This window comes from Vanessa cardui, chromosome 27 (genome assembly GCF_905220365.1).
Source record: "Vanessa cardui chromosome 27, ilVanCard2.1, whole genome shotgun sequence".
Taxonomy (NCBI): Eukaryota; Metazoa; Arthropoda; class Insecta; order Lepidoptera; family Nymphalidae; genus Vanessa; species Vanessa cardui.
Window position 1 is genome coordinate 2,999,181 of NC_061149.1, and position 22,556 is coordinate 3,021,736.

General features: G+C 31.6%; 1 protein-coding gene across 5 annotated transcripts in view; it reads right to left on the reverse strand.

The window, feature by feature from the left end:
- Positions 1–22,556, reverse strand: part of LOC124541216 (PTB domain-containing adapter protein ced-6) — a 94,015-nt gene that overhangs the window by 17,255 nt on the left and 54,204 nt on the right. For 4 of the 5 annotated variants that reach the window (XM_047119090.1, XM_047119091.1, XM_047119092.1 and 1 more), the window contains one exon: positions 4,138–4,255. In XM_047119090.1, coding sequence (XP_046975046.1) covers positions 4,138–4,254 — 117 coding nt within the window. In that variant the 5' untranslated portion in view covers position 4,255. Of the gene's footprint in view, positions 1–4,137; positions 4,256–16,096; positions 16,376–22,556 lie in introns of those variants that run through there. The other variant, XM_047119089.1, reaches the window with a different exon arrangement.

Consider the following 22,556-nt stretch of genomic DNA (forward strand, 5'->3'; position numbering starts at 1 on the left):
GATCGGAATAAATTAGGCGCCACCAAATAGGTTTTATATTATATAACAGTTGTATTTAACGGCCAGTGTTTTAATCAATCTGATCCATGGTTTGTTACTTGGATCGATAATTGGAATCTATATTCTATTCCTTTGAAAGTAGATATATAGATAAATACATCTTATATTTATATATTTCATGCGATTTGCTAATAATTCAGCTTTATTGTGCACTACTAAAAGTTTATGATTAACTAGCTGTGTCCGCGTTTGAAATTAACAAAAAGAAATATTGAAGCCTAAGTTACTCCTCATTATATCAGTTATCTGCCAGTGAAAGTCCCGTAAATATCGGTCCAGCCGTTCCAGAGATTAGCCATAAACAGACAGGCAGACAAATTGTAAATAATGTTATTTTGGTATATGTACCGTGTATAAATACTTATGCATTGACTAAAAAAATAGGCTATTTTAATAGTACAAACAGATACTCCAATTTTATTATATGTATAGATATATCTTTATTTATGTGAAACTCTATGAAACATTGGCGGGGGATTGTCATCATTATCATCATCCTGGCCTTATCCCAATTTACTTGGAATCAGCACAGCATGTCTTCTTCCATACATCTCTATCTGACGTCAGCTCACAAGTAACATTCTTTCCAGCCATATCGTCTTTCACACAGTCCATCCATCGTTTCTTTGGTCGTCCTCTACCTCTATATCCATCCACATTCATGCCAAGACCTTTCTCACAAAACGTTCCTCATTCCTCTGCATAACATGCCCATACCATGATAGCCGCCTTCCACATAACTTCTCGACTACCGGTGTCACTTTCAAACTTCCTCTTATGTACTCATTCCTTACTCTATCCATTCGCGTAACACCACGCATTCCTCTCAGCATTCTCATCTCCGCAACAAGCAGTTGTCTTTCATTCATGACTTTTGTGTTATAGGTTGGCGAACGAGCATATGGGCCACCTGATGGTAAATGGTCACTCACCCATAGACAATGACACTGTAAGAAATATTAACTATTCCTTACATCGTCAATGCGCCACCAACCTTGGGAACTAAGATGTTATGTCCCTTGTGCCTATAGTTACACTGGCTCACTCACCCTTCAAACCGGAACACAACAATACTGCGTACTGTTGTTTAGTGGTAGAATATCTGATGAGTGGGTGGTACCTACCCTGAGGGGCCTGCACAAAGCCCTACCACCCAAGTAGCCATATATAGGACAGATCTGACCTCAGTCAAAAATTCACGATGATATGATAATTTTAAGCGTTTTTCGTAAATTACAAGCCCAAGGAAGATTCTGTTTGATTGCGTGATGGAATCTAATCAGGCATAGCCAAATCAGGTCAGCATTATGCAACAGTTATATATTTATGTAATCATGTAATTATCCTTTGTTTTGATGATTTCTTATGTATTTGGGTTTCCTTGATTATAATTAATAGTAATTGTTGAATGCATAACATATACGCAATAGTACATCATGTAGTTCAAAGTATAGCCTATTTACATGGAAGGTTTCTGAAAAAACCTTAGAATGACATATTTATGAATAAAATATTTGTAATACAACACTATTGCATTTAATAATTAATGAGTTTATGATCGATAGCACACCTTGGGAATTAAACGATCGCCTCCTGGCTATTTCATCTCATATTATATTGTTTATATAATATATGAGACAAACAACAAAAAAAAAACCCGCTGAGTTTCTTTCGCTGGTTCTTCTCAGGTCAGGGTATTTTCTTTTCCGAACCGGTGGTAGTATTTCAATTGACCATCAATAAGAAAGTGTAATGGTTCTATATTGAATAAAGTTTTTTGAGTTTGAGTTTAACTATTTATATCCTCTTTAATTTTGTTTCCAAATTTCTGATCTCAACAGCATTAAAATCAACAAAAATATCCTTTATTCAAGTAGACTTTTGCAAGCACTTTTGAATCGTTATTAACCAACTATATTAAGTGAAACCACCGATTCAGAATGTAGATTTTACAATGAATCCTATCGTCATCAAAATGCAATTTTTATTCTATCTGTAATATCTCATATCTTAACTGTTTCTGTTGTTAGATTATGGACAATCAATTATGGTAATAAAACAGAAGTATAACACCTCGCCTCATTGCCTCAACCGGTGACAGGAGGCCTGCTTCGTTTTTGCCCAGAGGATCGGAATCGCGATTCAACGGGGAAATGCTGCTGGCATTCTTGCCACTATTTCTTATATTAATAAATATAATATTAAATTAAATTACGGCAATGCTTCTATTGAGTCTTATTTGCTTATTGATGACTATGCTTCAAGAGTCGAGATGGCCCAGTGGTTAGAACACGTGCATCTTAACCGATGATTGCGTGTTCAAACCCAGGCAAGCACCGCTGATTCATGTGCTTAATTTGTCTTTTTATTCATCTCGTGCTCAGCGGAAGGAAAACATCGTAAGGAAACCTGCATGTGACATATTTCATAGAAATTCTGCCACATGTGTATTCTTCAAACCCGCATTGGAACAACGTGGTGGAATATGTTCCAAACCTTCTCCTCAAAGGGAGAGGAGGCCTAACGCAGTGGGAATTTATAGGCTGTTGTTGTTGTTGATTATGCTTCTAGATGTACTGATATGATTGATCAATTTCTTACGTGAAAGGGAATAATTATGAATAAATCGTTATCAATCAATTGCGTTACACATAATCCTATCATCTGGATGCATTTAACGCCCCCTCGATAACGCCCGTACAGCGATACACGCACGTGTATGATAATGGTCGATATGGTCTTTTGTTATAAACAAACGAACCTTAATAATAATCAACGTATAATATTACAGTAGTTCTAGTACTAGTATCTGTGTTCGATATTATAATCGACTCTTTATTTTATAACTATGTGCAATGCAACTATACATATGATAAAATTGAAGCGTCTGTTTGTAATATTAAAATAGCCTATTTACAATTTTGGTCGGACTGTTTGTTCCGGCCATCTCAGCAGCTGAGATGGCCCAATGGTTAGAACGCGTGCATCTTAACCGATGATTGCGGGTTCAAACCCAGGAAAGCACCACTTTATATATGTGCTTAATTTGTGTTATAATTCATCTCGTCCTCGGCGGTGAAGGAAAACATCGTGAAGAAACCTGCATGTGTCTAATTTAATCTAAATTCTGCCACATGTGCATTCCACCAACCTGCATTGGAACAGCGTGGTGGAATATGTTCCAAGCCCTCTCCTTAATGGAAGAGGAGGCCTTATCTCAGCAGTGGGAAATTCACGGGCTGTTACTTTACTACTTGTTTCGGCTAATCTCTTGAACGGCTGGACCGATTTTGACGGGACTTTCACTGGAAGATAACTGATATAATAAGGAGTAACTTAAGCTACTATAATATTTTGTTTTGTTAAATTCAAACGCGTACAACGTCGCTGGAACAGCTAGTACTAAATATGTATTCTACAGAGTCATACAACATTCATAATTGTCTATATATTTTCCATGTATCATACATATAAACCTGCTTAATTAATCTATAAATCCAATAAAAAAATCCGCATTAAATAAAATAAAAAAAGAAAAAGCTTCTGGTGTAAAATGTATGTTATCGGTTCCAGAATATCGTCGAAGCATATTTAGAGCTGGTGGGTGATAAAACAAAAAAGAAAACCCCTGGCGAGCTGATCATGATAAGGTTAGATATTACAGGCAGGTGGGCTCTCGATCTCAGAACTACAGCTAAACAGCAAGATTATTTAAGAACATTTATACAGTTATAAAATTCAAAAGAATCGTTAATGAGCGTTTGGGTGCTATTACAACACTAATGACTTTCTAGATGACTGCACACCTCGGGGACGAGATGATCGCCTCCAGGCTGTTTCAAATAACAAATATATGTTTCTATTATTATTAAAAATATATATTGTATATCTAATATGATGTTCTCAGGTCCGAGGCGTTAAATTCCGAACCGGTGCAGTGGTAGGTTTTCGACTATCTTGTTGATAGTCAAAAATCTACCAAACACTTCTATTTTGAATTAAATTTTTTGACTTGACTTTTGACTTATAATATTATTATAGTTATAGCACTGTATATCTAGTTAGTGATGAACATACCTTAACTAAATACGCCACGTGGCCCTTAACGAGAGCGTCTGGCGCGTGGATCCAGTTTCTGCCGTTGGGGGCGCCGTTCGCCTTGCCCTTACCCTGCCAGAACAGCAGGGTTGACATTCTGAAACAATAAAAAAAATATATAATTACATACAAACAAACATACATTTATAATGAACCAAAATATATTACACAGTAAAATAGGGAAGTTGCAAGATTTATTTATATTTGATTTGACTATGGTAGCTGTACCATTTAATTGAGAAAAAATTAAACATACAAAAAATTATTTATATTTATTAAGATTCTTGTTCATAAATTTTAAGAGTATTTTATGTGGGGTTTGTTTGTATCAAGTTGAAACATTTAACCCACACAACCTACAAAAGTTAAAAAATAAAAATGTTAAATAGATCCTGTACCAGTGAAATGGTGAAATAAAAGCTTTTTAAAAAATAAATAAAAATATTTCTGAATATTAGGGACTTAAGTTGAAACACCTTGGCTTTTATATAAGAGTATTAAAAAAAAACAAAGATGTCAAACCTCTGTCACTATTTACTTGGTGACAGGTTGGTTGATTTTTCTTTAAGATAATCGGAATTGCGATTATGAACCCCGATGCGATTGCGAGCTTTATTATTTATAGTATGATTAATGAGCAAATGATCGTGTCTCGTGGTCATCATCATATTTCAACTTTCCGATTTTTCGAAAAAGATTCGAAAGTTTATGTATTAAAACTCGATTTTCGAAAATCGAGTATCATTTCATTTTGAAGGTCCTAGGAAGACATTCTGCCTGTCTTAACGGCCATGTACCTAACTCAAACTCAAATTCCTTTATTCAATATAGAAGCATTACACTTACTTATTGATTGTCAAATAAACACTACCACCGGTTCGGAAAAAGGAACACCCTGACCTGAGAAGAACCGGCGAAAGAAACTCAGCGGGTCTTTCTTTTTGTTACCTTTTTTTGTCAAATTAATAAGATACATAGAAGTATATGATTAGAAATAGCCAGGAGGCGATCGTTTCATTCCCAAGGTGTTTTATCAAACATAAAGTATAAACTCGCTAATTGTATAGTAACCTTTTGCACACAAGCGTTCCTTAACATTTTTTTTAAATTTGGCAACAGAAGCATTTTGAACGCTTTCTGGGATCCTGTTGTAGAAGCGTATACATTGCCCCACAAAAGAGTTACTGACTCTATGCAGTCGAGTAACAGGAGTAACAAGATTGTGTTTGTTCCTTGTACCAATGTTATGAGAATCACATTTTCTCATAAAAACATTAATATTTTTCCGTACATACAAAACATTACAAAATATTTATTGAGAAGCAACAGTTAATATCTTAATTTCTTTAAATCTATACCTACACATTATTATCATTTGTTTTTATGATTCAAGAAGGCTTAGATCTGATTATATTACAGAGTTAATTTAAAATCGATCTCAAGCTATTCAATAATTCGGGAGTAGCCGTTTTTTAAGGGTTTTATATAGGTAGGCAGATGAGCTACCTAATTGTATGTTCGTCACCACCTCTTACCGTAAGAAATCACTTCTTACAGTGAGAGGTGACCACAACAACTCCTTATAACGTAAATGCACTACCAAGTTTGGGAACTAAGATGTTATGTCCCTAGTGCCTGTAGTTACACTGGCTCACTCACCATTTCGGAGCACGACTATCACGACTTGCACAAAGGTTTTTTTTTATGGTATAGGTTGGCGGACGAGCACATGGGCCACCTGATGTAAGTGGTCACCATCACCCATAGACAATGACGCTGTAAGAAATATTAACTATTCCTTACATCGTCAATGTGCCACCAACCTTAAGAACTAAGATGTTATGTCCCTTGTGCCTGTAGATACACTGACTCACTCACCCTAAAACACAACAATACTGAGTACTGTTATTTGGCGGTAGAATAACTGATACTCATCAGTTATTCTACCGCCAAATAACAGTGGTACCTACCCAAACGGGCTAGCACAAAGCCCTACCACCAAGTAAAGGTCGACTGTTAGTAAAATCTTCGACGATACAGTTGTTAGAACATTGTGTCTGTAATTATTCTGGTATCATCTCAAATCTCAATGACTTGTCAATCCTCTAATGGATCTTAAGCAACAAAATAAAAAAAAAACAAGTGTCAATGTTGACGATATAAGAAATTGGACTAGTTATGTTTACACAAAAATACCGTAGACTTTGAAATATTGTTATAAATAATATTTTATCAAAGATTTTTTTAATTAAGGTTAAAATATAATTAAGTATTTATAAAATTGAAATTTATACGATCGCGTAAAGTAGGTAAAACCCGTTTAAATAATTAATATACGCATTTATTGAAATTAGGCCACATACATACTTGGCGTTGAAATAAAAGCTATAAGGTGATTTGAACAGACAAAAGAATTATTTATGGTATCATATACTTACTCCTCAGATACCAAAATCAAAATGTTTTATAAAAGCACCTTTATAAAAGTAAGCTTTATAAAAGCACCTTTCTATTGTTTGTAACAGTTTTAAATTAAAAACAAAGCTACCACTGGGTCGGAAATATATTCTAGTGAGAAGAACCCGCAAAAAAACTATTATTCTTATCCACTATTTTAATTACAGAATATGTTATACTTGGAATGCTATATAAATGTATAAATAAAGTAATATTTACCCATATCACATCATTTAATCATCTCATTCGGTCGTTTTTTTAAACGTTATAACCGTCCAGTGCGAAAACGGCCTTATAATATAGATAATATTTAATTATTAATAAAGCTTCATAATGAGCAATGCACACGTGTATCAATCGGATCTTCGTTATATCGATTCCATAGTTATTTTCCTTTTATAATTATATTATTAATAATATAATCAATTGTTTCGATGTAATCAATAGTGGAATTATACAGCACATACGCCCTGTTTCTATTAGTGCAATTAATCAATAAAGTAGAAATGTTTTTTTTTAAACGCCTGTCTAATCTTTGTAAAGGAGTAAGTAAGGCAGACCTAACAACGTTCAATCAAAACTTATTTATTTCTAATACACGAAATGGTTTATGAGTGAAAATAAGTTATTTATGGTGTATATTAAGGTTATTGTTTGTTATGGTATGGCATTTATATTAAAAAAAGTGACAGCATATTCATGTATACTCTATTCCAACATCAAGATGAGAAAAGTTAAATAAACGGCATTTTACAGCAAATTGACGTCATCATTGGTCGAGAGCTCGATTAATCTATGATGTTCTCTATGGTTTTGCGAGATAATGTTTTGAAAAAAGAAAAGTGATTTCTTTATCTTTTTTCCTACTTCCATCGGTATATGCAATACATTATATATGAGATATAATCGTCAGTATGTATGACTTATATTATTACCTACTATTAATATTGCTAGTTCAAAAAAAACTGACATTTAGTTTTTGTATGTACCTATGTAAAAGTACTTATTACTTTGATATAAGGTTCAAATTCGCATATATATTTAGTCGTGATCGCCTGACTCAAAGTATTGTGTACTTATGTACTAATTGTTGATTATCTGTAAATTAATCACGAAGCACCAAGGTCCAAGCGTGTACAATACAATATACCTATTTACTGACTATAGTACGACACAACTTAGATGGAGCATCGGCAAAATTCGTAAAACCGATCACATCCGAATCAAATACGCTATCCCAAATTATCAATATTTATATCTTATGCGAATACGATCTTTACGCAAATGTAATATCAAAAAATCAAAAATCAAAATATACTTTATTCAAGTGGGCTTTTACAAGCACTTTTGAATCGTCATTTAACAATTAAGTGAAGCTACCACCGGTTCGGAAAGTAGATTCTACCGAGAAGAACCGGCAAGAAACTCGGTAGTTACTCTTTTTCAACATTTAAAAAAAAAAACACAGTCATTTAGATTAGACATTAAATACAATTATTTAAATCCTGCCTGGAAGTCAACAGGTATTAATTCCACACTTTTTTATCATCTACAAAATCTTGTATCGAATAATACGCCTTTTTCTCCAATGTATTTTTTATAAACGATTTGAATTTACGAGACGGCAAAGTTAAAAATGTAACTTTAACTTGTAATATCGTATATGACCGATATAATCGTCAATTTGACACGTCGATTTACATGCAGTCGCTTTCTCGGGTTGAACTGACGCGAGAATCTATAGCAGCGAATAGCGTCGAATGGCGCGATAGCGAGCTATTTCTTTTGGTTGTGTAAATCGGCAGTAATAGATTTTTATTGAAGTTGCCGATGCTACATCTAAGTTGTGTCGTACTATACCTATATTATGACATATCAACTAACTGCTAAATAGCGTACATGATTAAAAAAAAAATGACGTTTCATTTCCCGCCAAAGTGTTATAAAAAAAAAGTAAAGATCGGTGTGAATGGAGGGAAATTGGACTCTTAATTTATATTAAAGTAAAAATGAATTAATCATATATGAATATTTGATTTGCCTGATTATTTACAAAAAACATTTTTTTTTATTAACTATACGTGGCAAACGAGTACTAGTACACATGATAGAAAGTGAAGATACCAACGCCCAAGGTCACCTGCAACATCTAGAGGGCTAGCAGGTGTACAGGTGTGTTACCGACCTTTAAAGAATGATAGGCTGTTTTCTTACTAACGGTTACAGATATATAATTTCCTATATTTATAAAAACAAAACAAAAATAATTATTTATATATATTCAGAAAATTAAAATTGTTTGTTTGTTTGCAAGTAGTCTTTATTCAATGACAATCATAATGACCGGCTACCCACTGCAAGCCCAAGTGCACTCACCATTTCTTCACACACATAAATGACACAGATAATCTGATAAAACTAAAAGCCCAATGCAATTGCCATGCCATGCAACTAAAATTGTAATAATTTCCGTTCTTATCGATATTATCAAAATTTTCCCACTGCTGGGCTAAAGGCCTCCTCTCTGAGGAGAAAGCATATTCCACCATGCTGCTCCAATGCGGGTTGGAATACACATGTGGTAGAATTTGTATAAAATTAGACACATGCAGGTTTCCTCACGATGTTTTCCTTCACTTCTGAGTACGAAATAAATTATAAACACAAATTAAGCACATGAATATTCAGTGGTGCTTGCCTGGGTTTGAACCCGCAATTATCGTTTAAGATGCACACGTGCTAGCCTCTGGGCCATCTCGGCTCATTAAATTCATCAATTAATTAATACTCTTAGATAACGATAAATTAAAAAAAAATTGAAACTTGGATCTATGTATATAATAATTCAGTTATATGTTAAATATAATTGATATATAATATAGGGCAATAGGGCAATCTTAGATTGAAGCCCTACTGAAACTAACCGGTCAAACCTTACCTTTTATCTGTTTATATATTTTTTTCTCTTTGTTATATAGAATAAAGTATATATTACAATTATATGGGATATATTTATATACTATTTGTTCAGCTATCGTATAATAAATTAAACAATATTTGTCTTAATTCTTTTGGCTAATAAAACACGAAAATATCACATAGTATAAAACAAAGTCGCTTTCTCTGTCCCTATATCCCTATATATGCTTAAATCTTTAAAAGTACGCAACGGATTTTGATGCGGATTTCTTTAATAGATACAGTGATTTGAGAAGAAGGTTTTTATACGAAGTTATTCTTTTTTAAAATTAATAAAAAAGGTTCAACAAAACAGGTTCTTTTTTTTTAAATTACTTCCACTAAACTTTAGTACGTTACAAATGAGACAAGATTGATTTTCTCTCTCACTCAACAGGAAACCGCGATTATGGACTTTTGAAATTAAATTTAATCTTCTTAAGACATATTGGCGGAAAAGTATTATCATTTATGCAATTAAAAAATTAAACGTTAACATTTATACATGGAGAAAAGGCTATTTGACTGGTTTTTAATATCCATTTTATATTATTTAGTAGAAGTTAAGGAACCCAGTAAAAGTAGTGATCTTTATTTCTAGTACCTACATATTCGTCGAAAAATATCATTTTAAAAATTCCATATTTAAATAGCGCGCAAAAACGTTACTTGGACAATATGGCGCTGCAATGGTGTCGGTGATGTCACTTTCCTGTATTTTAATCTATGGTACATATAGTAGAAAAGCAAAGTTTACAAGAAAGTTACTTCATCATAAGGCCGGCCAATCAGGAGCGTTTTGTGTCACGTGAAAAACGTTTGAAAAAATGCATTTTTATTTATTGATTTTTGAATAAAATAAGTATTATTTTCAACTTTCGTTAGTAAATAACCATTTATAAACTTATAATATACAATGATTACAATCATTCACAATTTATTTTTCGCATTGTCAAATAGCCTATTTAGTAAAGAAATATTGATAATAGAAATTGATTTAGAAGTTTCTATTGTTTTGTCTTATCATTGCACCCGTGCGAAGTCGGGGCTGGTCGCTAGTATCTTATAAATGTCAATACTTTCCCGCCAACATGTTTTAATAAGACTAAATTTAATTTCAAAGGTTCATAATCGCATCCTTGACTCACTCGAATATCAACGCCTTGTTTATGCTCTATCATAGTTTGCAACATTTTTTTACTCACTCATACTTGGTAGGAGTGAAAGAGAAACAATCTCGTCTCATTCGCAACGTACTAAGGTTTAGTTGAAGTAATTTGAAAAAAGAACTCGTTTCAGATTTTCAATTATTTTTTTTATTATTTGAAAAAAGAGTGTCTGTGATCTGACCAAGATACTAGTGTGTTTTAAACTATGGTTTAGGGTCCAACCCTAAGATTTATTTGTTTTTATAATAACTAATCTCGTATTTACCGTTTAAGGAAACATCGCGAGGGCACAAGCGTCTAAATATCAATTTATTTTACTTCTGTTGTCAACTACCCGCATTCGAGCAGTGTGGTTAAATTCCTATACTCCAGCCACATTCGATCTGGAATTTTAGTAAACAAACCATGTGTCATCATAATTAGGGTTGATACACTCTTAATAAAAAATAATAATTATTAAAATTACAACTATATTCATTATAACACAATTTCCTGTTTAAACACAAAAAATTTAATTTAATACAGAATCCAAAAAAATTATTTAGCCGGTCAATACATAATTTATATGAAAATTTGCTTAAAATAAAAGTTTAAAAATCTTTAATTACCACCATAATATTACTACAAAACTAACAACCCTATATTTTAATATTGACGTAAAGAAATCGCAGGTTTGTAACATTTGGAGTGTTTTTTAAGCAATTGGCAGATTTAGGAAGGTATATAATAGCGATACAGCATCTTCGTAATTGGTGGTGTATATTTTTAGTCGTATAATTTTAATTTTAAATAAAAATATATACTTATCGCGCATTCCTAATAAAGTATAAAATATTAATGCTTAAAAAACATACTAATACACTAGCATACCAACAGACGCTGCTTTTTCCAGTATTAGAGCAATTGTAATCTCAAACCTCCCATTGACCCATTCAAATATACACAAAATTAATCTAAATGAGACCTGTCGTTTGGGAGGCGATAGATAAAGTTAATAAAGCGAATTATATAACTACGAGGTAATTTCTGGTATCATTTTAAAATCTACATTATTCCAGATGATCATAAGTATTATAATTATAAACAAGAATGCGCTTAGTCCTTTGTCTTAAATATTTTATTATTCATCATCAATTTTAATTTTTATTAATATCAAAAATAATTGTTGTACATATTTCTAAAAATGTTTTGAGAATCTGCCTGACGTTGGTTGCTAAGCAACGCTTTGTTATTAAACATTCCACATCGAATTTGGCTGGAGTATAAAACGAAAAGTAGGCTTAAGCCCAGCGGTGGAACATTTACAGTTCCTTAATTTTTTCTTAATTTTTTTTTTAAACTCATCTACGACGTCATCTTGTATGGAAAAAGAATTTACCTTTGAAAATGTTGTAAAAGTCAAGTACATTTGACATTTTCGAATTGAACTGATTCATTTGTTTTTTTTTTTTATTTATACTTGTATACATAGCAAGGTAATAATATCCTAGTTCCTAATATTATTTGCGTATTGATGTAAGGTATGGGAAAATTTTACAATGCCACAGTCTATGTGGTAGTGAAAACCAACCATATGTCTCATTTAATAAATAATAATAAATAAATATAAGACAACATCACATACATTACTCTGATCCCAATGTACGTTGCTAAAGCACATGTGTTATGGAAAATCAGAAGTAACGAAGGTACCACAAACATCCAGACCCATGACAACATAGAAAACTAACGATAATCTATATCGACTCGGCCGGGAATCGAACCCGGGACCTCGGAGTGGCGTACCCTTGAAAACCGGTGTACACACCACTCGACCACGGAGGTCGTCATTTGCTTGTCAACATGCATTTTTAAATTAAACCTCCTTCGTTGTTTAAATATAACGTAGACGTATTATTTGTCTGTCGTATGCAAACATCTGATGTTGTGACTTGCATTATATGATAACACACACATTTAAATTCACAAATAATATACAATTTAAATGTAATAAATTATAAGGAATAGTTAAAGTGAGTTATGGTGACGTATATTATTTATTTTATTCCAAGATTCTCTGTTGGGTTTTACCAGATTATTATTCTTACGTGTTTGTTTTTGCGCCGCAGTCAAGATCACGCGTTTGATTTAAAAAAAAAACCTAGCGAGTGTATTTGTTTTTTTTTTTAATCGTGTCATGCCCAAGGCATGTGATCCTACTGATTGATGTATAATTATAAAATGATTTAAATAGTATGAATCTTATCTAAAATCTATATAATATAGCGAATCGATTTTTAATTAAAATTATATGTTTTAATCTAATATAGAATAATAATTATATCTATGGTATGAAATATGAATAAATGAGCAGGTTTGTCTATTGTCCTATGTTGTAACGTGTTAATTTACTTTATCTCACGGCTAAGCTACACAAGGGAACGCACACAATGCAGGCATTCTGCATAAGCCTAAGTTACTCCTTATTATATCAGTTATCTGCCAGTGAAAGTCCCGTCAAAATCGGTCCAGCCGTTCCAGAGATAAGCAGGAACAAACTGACAGACAGATAGACAAAAATTGTAAAAAAATGTCATTTTGATATATATATATATATATGTACCGTGAATAAATACAAACATATGCATTGAGTAAAAAAGGGCTATTTTAATATTACAAACAAACACCACAATTTTATTATATGTATAGATATTTAATTTAGCATGACTACTTTTTATTCGATGTAGACACCAATTAATAAAAGGTTTTTTGTAATTTTAACTTTAAGGAGGGAATCATTGGGAGAGTTCTTTGTATGAATTTTACCCGTGTAAAGTCAGGACGACAGTTACTTATAAGAGATCACTTAAATGTAGAACATTTTTATATTAGACGGATAATATTACTCGTGTAAAGTCAGGACGACAGTTACTTATAAGAGATCACTTAAATGTAGAACTTTTTTATATTAGTCGGATAATATTACCCGTGTAAAATCAGGACGACAGTTATTTATAAGAGATCACTTAAGTGTAGAACAGTTTTATATTAGACGGATAATATTACCCGTGTAAAGTCAGGACGACAATTACTTATAAGAGATCACTTAAATGTAGAACATTTTTATATTATACGGATAATATTACCCGTGTAAAGTCAGGACGACAATTACTTTTAAGAGATCACTTAAATGTGGAACATTTTTATATTAGACGGATAATATTACCCGTGTAAAGTCAGGACGACAGTTACTTATAAGACATCGCTTACATGTAGAACATTTTTATATTAGACGGATAGTAAAAATCATTTAGATATCTATATTTTTTTTCTATATAAAAAACTATTCAATCGTGATTTATTGAAAACGACCCGCCTCTTCGCACGGGAACAATGCTGACAGTAGGTATATTAATATATTACAGAATGCCTTCCAACGTTCTTAAATTTTCAGTCTTTATTAACGTTTTTACTATATTGTCTACGTATTGTATACAAAAACCTTTATCTCGAATCAGTCTATTTAATAAAAAACACCGCAACAAAATTCGTTGTGTATTTTTAAAGATGTAAACATACATAGGGACAGACAACGGTAAGCGACTTTGTTTTATATTATGTAAGTAATAATGATGACAAACTGTAATGCTATTTTGACACGTGTACCTTTTACTTAAATGTTATAATTGTTATTACAGTCAGTGTCGCTTATCACTTTCTAACATTTAACGATAATATTCCGCTGTTTCGAGTTTATTCTTCATATTCAGAATAATTAAATATTGGACAACATCACATACATTACTCTGATACCAATGTAAGTAGCTAAAGCACTTGTGTTATGTTTATGGAAAATCAGAGGTAACGACGGTACCACAAACACCCAGACCCAAGACCACATAGAAAACTACTGAACTTTTTTATCATCGACTCGGCCGGGAATGGAACTCGGGACATCGGATTGGCGTATCCATGAAAACCGTTGTACAGACTACTCGACCACAGAGGTCGTATAGAGAATAACCGAACTCCGTTGACAATAGGGTACAAAACGATGAAATTAATTGTAATTTGAGATTTCAACAGTGAGCTAGGTAAGGAATATACTTAGTATGAGAAACACGTATTGTTTTAATGGCGACCGGCCCTTCGTGGATTTAGGTATGTTCAACGTGCGAAATCATATCTATACATATAATAAAATTGGAGTGTCAATTAGTTCACGGTACATATACCAAAATAACATTTTTGTTTTTTTCTATTTCTGTCTGTCTATTTGTTCCGGCTAAATAGAATAGATGGACCGATTTTGATGGGACTTTCACACATTTCACACGCTGATGTCATATGTTGTTATTTACATTAAAAACTTTTATGTTAAATTCAAACGCACTCGCTTGTACATATATACATAAGTAGGTATGTATCAGTTAATTATATATTTTTTTTCGAATAAACATCGAATAGCTGATAAAATTGATTTTCGATTGAATCGATTGTGTGAATATCGATTTATATGTAAAAAGTTCATTGTTATTCAGATATAAGTATTTGAATTTTAGTATAGCCTCAAAAAACAATATGTTTTGATAAGTTTTTTTATATTCATAACAATGAGCAAATAGCTACCCTCAGATATATGGATATAATGAATTTCGGTATATGATGGAAATTGTTATTCTTCTCGTTCCAAATTCAAACTATTCAAAAAAGGTTTATTCTTTTTTTAAATAGCAATCACAATTGTAAAACAATTGAATTGTTGCGATATCAGTTTGTTGAATTGAATACTAAATGTGACAGGTGTTCTAGCATACAATTTACAACTGGCAATTATTGCTGTACAAAAGGGCACTTATAATCTATACTAATATTGTAAATTTGAAAGTAACTCTGTCTGTCTGTATGTCGCTCTTTCACGACCAAACCGCTGAACCGATTTTGATGAAATTTGGTATGAAGCAAACTTGAACCCCAAGAAAGGATATACTTCCTATGTCTGATTGCGAAATTTTCACATAGTTAACAAATAATTTAAATACATATATGTATACACGTTAATTTTTTCTTAAAGTAGGTTTTATATTATATATTTTTTTTGTAACTAGACACTAGATGGCGCTGGCACTTTAAATTATAGAAGTGAACCAGCATAGATTAGTCCTATGCATAATTGGTATCTTAGGTAAGATGACGTCATGTTTTGCTAATAAATTAATATGGTATATTGTACTTTGTCGCCATTTAAATCTACCATATTATAAAACAACCTGACATCAAAAGCATTACATCTAATTTTACTTTCGCAATTAGTCAAGACTAGTTACAAGCGATCCCAAGAATGTACCAGGACTACATAACCAAAGAGAGTTTACCTTTGCACTAATTCCAAGCGCAGTTCATCCGTGAGCATGTTCTATAAATTACTTCGAAGAGAATCAACACTAACTTGTTTAGTAATAAGGATTAAATTTGTTTAAACAACGTTTGTCTTATGACGTTCTACTAACAAACAAAACGCCAGCTGTAACTTTAAATAGAAATGACTTTTAATACTCTAATGATACGGTTGAAACTTGTTTTAGTAATACGAGAGTTGCGACGTTCTAAAAATAATATAAACGCCGAGTTCCGTACTTAGCACGGGCTGATACGGCGGCGCTGGGCACACTGATGCAAGTATACGTTCATTCACACTTGAATCGGGTTAGGGATGTCAGTAAATAGTATCGATATCTATATTAATTTAAAACAAGTTCATGCTTTATTTACTCGTTTTTGTTTTAAGTGACTTAACTCATTAAAGATTTGTTAAATAATGTTTACTATTACTTTTATGTTATTTAAAAATTAAGAGGCAAAGATAAAAGTACTAATACTCAAAAACAAATTGATAAACATAGAAGTAATTAAGACATTTTCTTTTTAAAATAACAATATAACATTAAAATGATACATTCATTTTAATTTTATATTAAATTCTTCAATAGTAAATGTTAAATGATAGGAAAATGTTAAGTATAAATCTCCATTATATAATAATAATTATAACGATTAAAATTATTATCGCCTCTAGTCATTACAAACCATATGTTTAATTGCCGGATAAATTGCCACAAGGTCGTGAGAAAAATATCGATAGTCGATAAAATGTTTTTCTCTTTCATAATAACACACACACATACAGACCGGGCTGTTTACTGAGCTATCCTTTGACTTGTACAGGAAAAACTAGTGATAAGCAGAATCCACTACATTGGACCTGACACAAAGTTCTTAATACTAAGAGTAAACGAGTTAAAAATCTCTAGTAAAGTCTATAACAGAAATAATACACGGAAATATATTAATATACACGGAATATAATAATTATAAATGAATATAATTATCCATTATGATAATATTTAAAACCATCTTGTCGATTATTACAGTAATTCCGCGTTATTTAATGTAAAATAAGTTTCAAATCACTTTATGTGACGTATAATATAATTACTTTGTTTTAGTTCGTCAAGAATATAACTGTGTTTTTCGATTAAAAAGACATCCGTTTTATTCATGTATGTGATTATAAATTAAAGATATTCAAAATATCGATGTTTTTTTTAAACATATTTAGGTACAACACTTTATTTAAAGTTTTTTTTCATCTGTGTACATAGAATGAAATAAAGAACAAGGTTTCGTTATTCGACTCCATTAATACACAAATACAAATATTTTTATAGAGGTTACCAAAGTCTAAGCATTATTATAATATATTTAAAATTAATCGAATAAAATATCTAATTTTATCTGTGTATAAGGACAGCATTAATAAGCGGTAAACAATTTCAAAAATAGAACGAAACATAACAAAAAATATTTAAGATTTATTTCCAAGAAGCAAAACTACCAAGTATTGTTAATAAATGCAAACAATTCTAATCATTAGTTGCACTGACATAAGGTGCATTGTTCTATTTGAAAATCTTAATGCGTTAGCGTTACAAGGAAGGAAAATGTGTTTTACTTTTTGTTAACAAAAATAACATGTAGGAATTAATTAAGAAATTGTAATTTAATATTTGAATTGTAAAAATTGTTTTATTTATAATATTATATGTACTTTTATAAAAAAATAAACAAATGTGTGAGCTAATATTTTTAATCTGTTATGATCTCGAATATTGCTTAAAGTTTATGAATTTTCAGTCAGGATAAATAATTAATTAATAGTATAACAAATTGCATTCCATATTTAAAACTATTCGAATTGAAAATGACATATCAAATGATTCCTAGCGGCCACCTACTTTATACATAAAAAAGTAATAGGATACTTTTTAAGTATAGTTAATTTATAAATTGGTGATAAATAGTAATTACTGAGTTTCTGGATGATTCCTCATGGTAACTTTACATTTAGTTTACAGCAATTTTAACATACTTTCCGATAACATAATATTTGAATAAAGAACATTTTGATTTCAATTTTAGAATATACATTATAAAAGTATCTAAATGACCTTGGAACTTTCAAAAGGAATGTGTGGATTGAAACAAATTTCAAATTTCGAACAGACGCAAATTACAAAATAAAGTAACAGTTATTGTTTCACTTCTGGCCTCTTTTAAGATGTTTTGGAGGTACTACCACCAAGCTCATATACAGATTGGTGGATAATATTAAATTATGAACTAAGGTAGTACTTCTAGTTAACCTACGAACCAAACTTTCAAAGTTTCATAAGACGCTAAATGTCATGAACTATTATCTATTAAATAGTACAAGTTACTATGACTCATATTTGTTATTACAAGCTAATATTATCCTTATGCCTTTCTGATAAGACTGTATTTGTTTTGTACTTTATGAGTGTGGAATTTAAAGCAACATAATTTAGCTTAAAGCGATGCTAATGTATAGATATATGTTTCTGTTACCGATATCTCAGAAATGTATATTTGAATAGAAACTAAGGTGAGTAATATTTGGCTTTGTATGTATGTTTGTACATTACCATTTAGAGTCTAAGTAAGTTGTCTATCCATTGACAAAAAGTCAACTGGGAGACTTGATGGTAAGTGGTGACCACCTATATTGGGGCTATACCATCCCTTATATTATTGTCATTGCATAAATAATGAAATGGGAAACAACAATACTAAGTATTCCTACGTTGCAACTTGCATGGCAGGTATATGTGTTAATCTAGCGACCAGCTTTGGGTCCGCACGGGTACAGTACTGATACTAAATGTATATTTAGTATATAACATTGATTATTTTCTAAATATACACTCTCTTTGGTTATGTAGTCCTGGTACATTGCTGCTTGGCGACTGAATATGTGAGGAACCCAGATGGACTATTTGTTAAACTAGCGAGCCGCCTGGCCTCGCACAGGTGCAAAATCGATACTATCGATTTATGTATTAGTAGATAACATTGATTATTTTTCTAAATATACCCTCTCTTTGGTTATGTAGTCCTGGTACAGGGCTGCTTCGCGATTGAATATGTGAGGAACCCAGATGGACTATATATATATATTATAGCGACTTTCCTCGGTTCCGCACGTGTACTAAATGTATATTTAGTAGTAGTAACAATTTTTCTAGTAACACAGAATTTGTTTTTTTTACATAACATTAGAAACTCCTAAAATTATAAGTTACTATTTTGTCCATGTATTTATACAAAAACCTTGCTCTCGAATCAATCTATCTATTAAAAAAAATCACATCGAAATCCGTTGCGTCATTTTAAAGATCTTTGTTTTAAAATATGTTAGGAAGAAAATATTAAATCGAAATGAAGTTTTTTTTTTTTTTTTTTTTTTTTTTTTTTTTTTTTTTTTTTTTTTTTTTTATGGTATAGGTTGGCGGACGAGCATATGGGCCACTAAGTGGTCACCATCACCCATAGACAATGACGCTGTGAGAAATATTAACTATTCCTTACATCGTCACTGCGCCACTAACCTTGGGAACTAAGATGTTATGTCCCTTGTGCCTGTAGTTACACTGGCTCACTCACCCTTCAAACCGGAACACAACAATACTGAGTACTGTTATTTGGCGGTAGAATAACTGATGAGTGGGTGGTACCTACCCAGACGGGCTCGCACAAAGCCCTACCACCAAGTAAACCAAGTTTCGCAAAAGAATGACAATTTATATAGTTAATAAATATTACACCTGAGAGACATTTGTAACAAAAAATTCGTCGATATTCCTAAGACTTCTATGGCTTCTACAGCTTAGCGCTTTCTATTTAATATTATAAGGCACTAGTGCCATGTTACCCGCCAAGAAAGGTGTGAAAGATACATTTTTACGACTTAAATTAATTGTAGTATAATATTTTACTATCCTAAAATATATATTAGTGTCTAGTGTAGTATAAGTGAAGTGTGAGCCGAGATGGCCAAGTGGTTCGAACGCGTGCATCTTAACCGATGATTGCGGGATCAAATCCAGGCAAACACCACTGAACATTCATGTGCTTTATTCGTGTTTATAATTCATCTCATTTCTTCAAGGCATCGCGAGGAAGCCTGCGTGTATCTAATTTCATTAAAATTCTGCCACATGTGTATTCCCCGAACTCGTATTGGAATAGCGATATTTAATATGTTCCAAACGTTCTCAAAAGGAGAGGTTTTAGCCCAGCAGTGGGAAATTTACAGGCTGTTGTTATTGTGGTATTAGTCTGTAAATATTTGTATGTATGTTTACGGCTGTACCGTCAACAAAGATGCTTTAAAAAATCTCCACAGATATAAAATACAGAAATATTAAGACTATACAAATATAAACAATTATTTGATGTGTTGTACAACAGGCGGAATTATTTCTAATTTAGCCAACTTTTCCAGACATAAACATATACTATATTATATAATATAGTATATGTTTATTTTCCTGTTATTGTGTTTAATTGATTGAACTAAAAAACCAAAAAATAAAAAAAAAGGAATCAATAACTAGTTTTTTTTTCGGTCAATCACACGTAAACATTATGTTAGGGGAAATCCCCTAGCGTTTTTTTTCTAAATATCTTTCAATGTCTTAGATAGTAAATTTTACGGAGTAATTTTTCATATATATGTATACTGTAGTAGATATTATGTGTATATATGGCACTGAATTCTCCTTTGCAGCTATAGGTGAAAAAAAAAATCAAATAAAAATTTGACAGCAATTCGACGCGACATTATTGGTCGAGAGCTTTATTAATCTATGATATTCACTATGGATTTACAAACAACAAATTGACGACATAATATGGAATAAAAATGTAAGCAGATAGAAGTTGTTAAATGTAATAGTGTTGTATTGTATATAAAGATAGACTAATTAAGATTGTTTTAAAATTTGTCGGTTTATAAATTCATTGGCAAAGAAAGTATATTATTAAATATAAGATTATCTAGATGGTAAAAACGCGTGGATCTAATACTTGTTGACTTCCGGACAAGATGATATATGTACATAATATATAATTGTATTTAACAACATTTATTTATTATTTCTTCGATTTTAAAAGATAATATTACATAGATCTTTAGTTATATGATAAAGAATAAATATTTGATATTTGTAACCAATGAAGTCTAAAATTACTAAACCAATTTTAATGATACTCTCGCGTTGATACAGACTTTTTTAACATTGCCTTTTTGTAAATTCAAATCGTTTATAAAAAATACATTGGTAAAAAAGGCATATTATTTGATACAAGATTTTGTAGATGATAAAAAGCGTGTAGTTAATACCTGTTGACTTCCAGGCAGGATACATTATGTACATACATTCTACATATAATTGTATTTAACGAATATGATTGTATTTTTTTAAATGTTGAAACAGAGTAAATACTCAGTTTCTTGCCGGTTCTTCTATGTAGAATCTACTTTCCGAACCGGTGGTAGCTTAACTTAATTGTTAAATGACGATTCAAAAGTGCTTGTAAAAGCCTATTTGAATTAAGTTTATTTCGATTTTGATTTTTAATTTTGATATTTTACTATATATTTGTTATCCAGAATTAGCATGCGCTATATTAAATTTCATTTATATTTAAGAAAATGTAACCGAGCAGTCTTACCTACGAATAAATTTGTATGTATGTTTGTTTGTGCGCAATCACAAATTGTATTTCATACGAAGCCACAAGAACAGCTAGTTGTAAAATGACTCAACAACAAAGTATTCAATGAAACATGTGTAGAATTATCATAATAACGGCGTTGTTTTGTAATGAATATTTATAAGAATTGATATTTAAATCAAAATATATATTTTATTCTTTTTTTATTAAAAAAAAGTTACAAAAATGTTTTTCATTTACGTTACGATACGACTACGACTTACGAGTTTAAGAAAAGGTTTTAGTTTAAAATACATATACAGAGTTTTGAATTCGTCTGTAACTACATATAAAACAAAGTCTGTATGTTCGCAAGAAACTCCAAAACTACTGAACGGATTTTGATGCGGTTTTCAATAACGGCTTTCACGGTGGTTGGCGGTAGGCAAAGGTTGCCGTAATGGCTATTTAAGAAATTGCTAATATTTCTAACAATTCCATTATCAACAAATATATGTATGAATTTCAGGTGGAGCGTTTGCTCATCCATACAAACGTATAGGTACCAAAAAAATCTATATTCATATTCTTAGTTACACTGTTCTTGTATTGTCAGTCTCATAACATTATAACCTTCATGGCACAAACCTTCTTTCTTGTTTCAACATCAAATAAAAAAAAAAACTTGTGGTCCTCTAGTTAGTCCTTCAATGTGTGCATTAAAAACTTTTTTTATAACCTGTCAAACGGTGTCGAAAA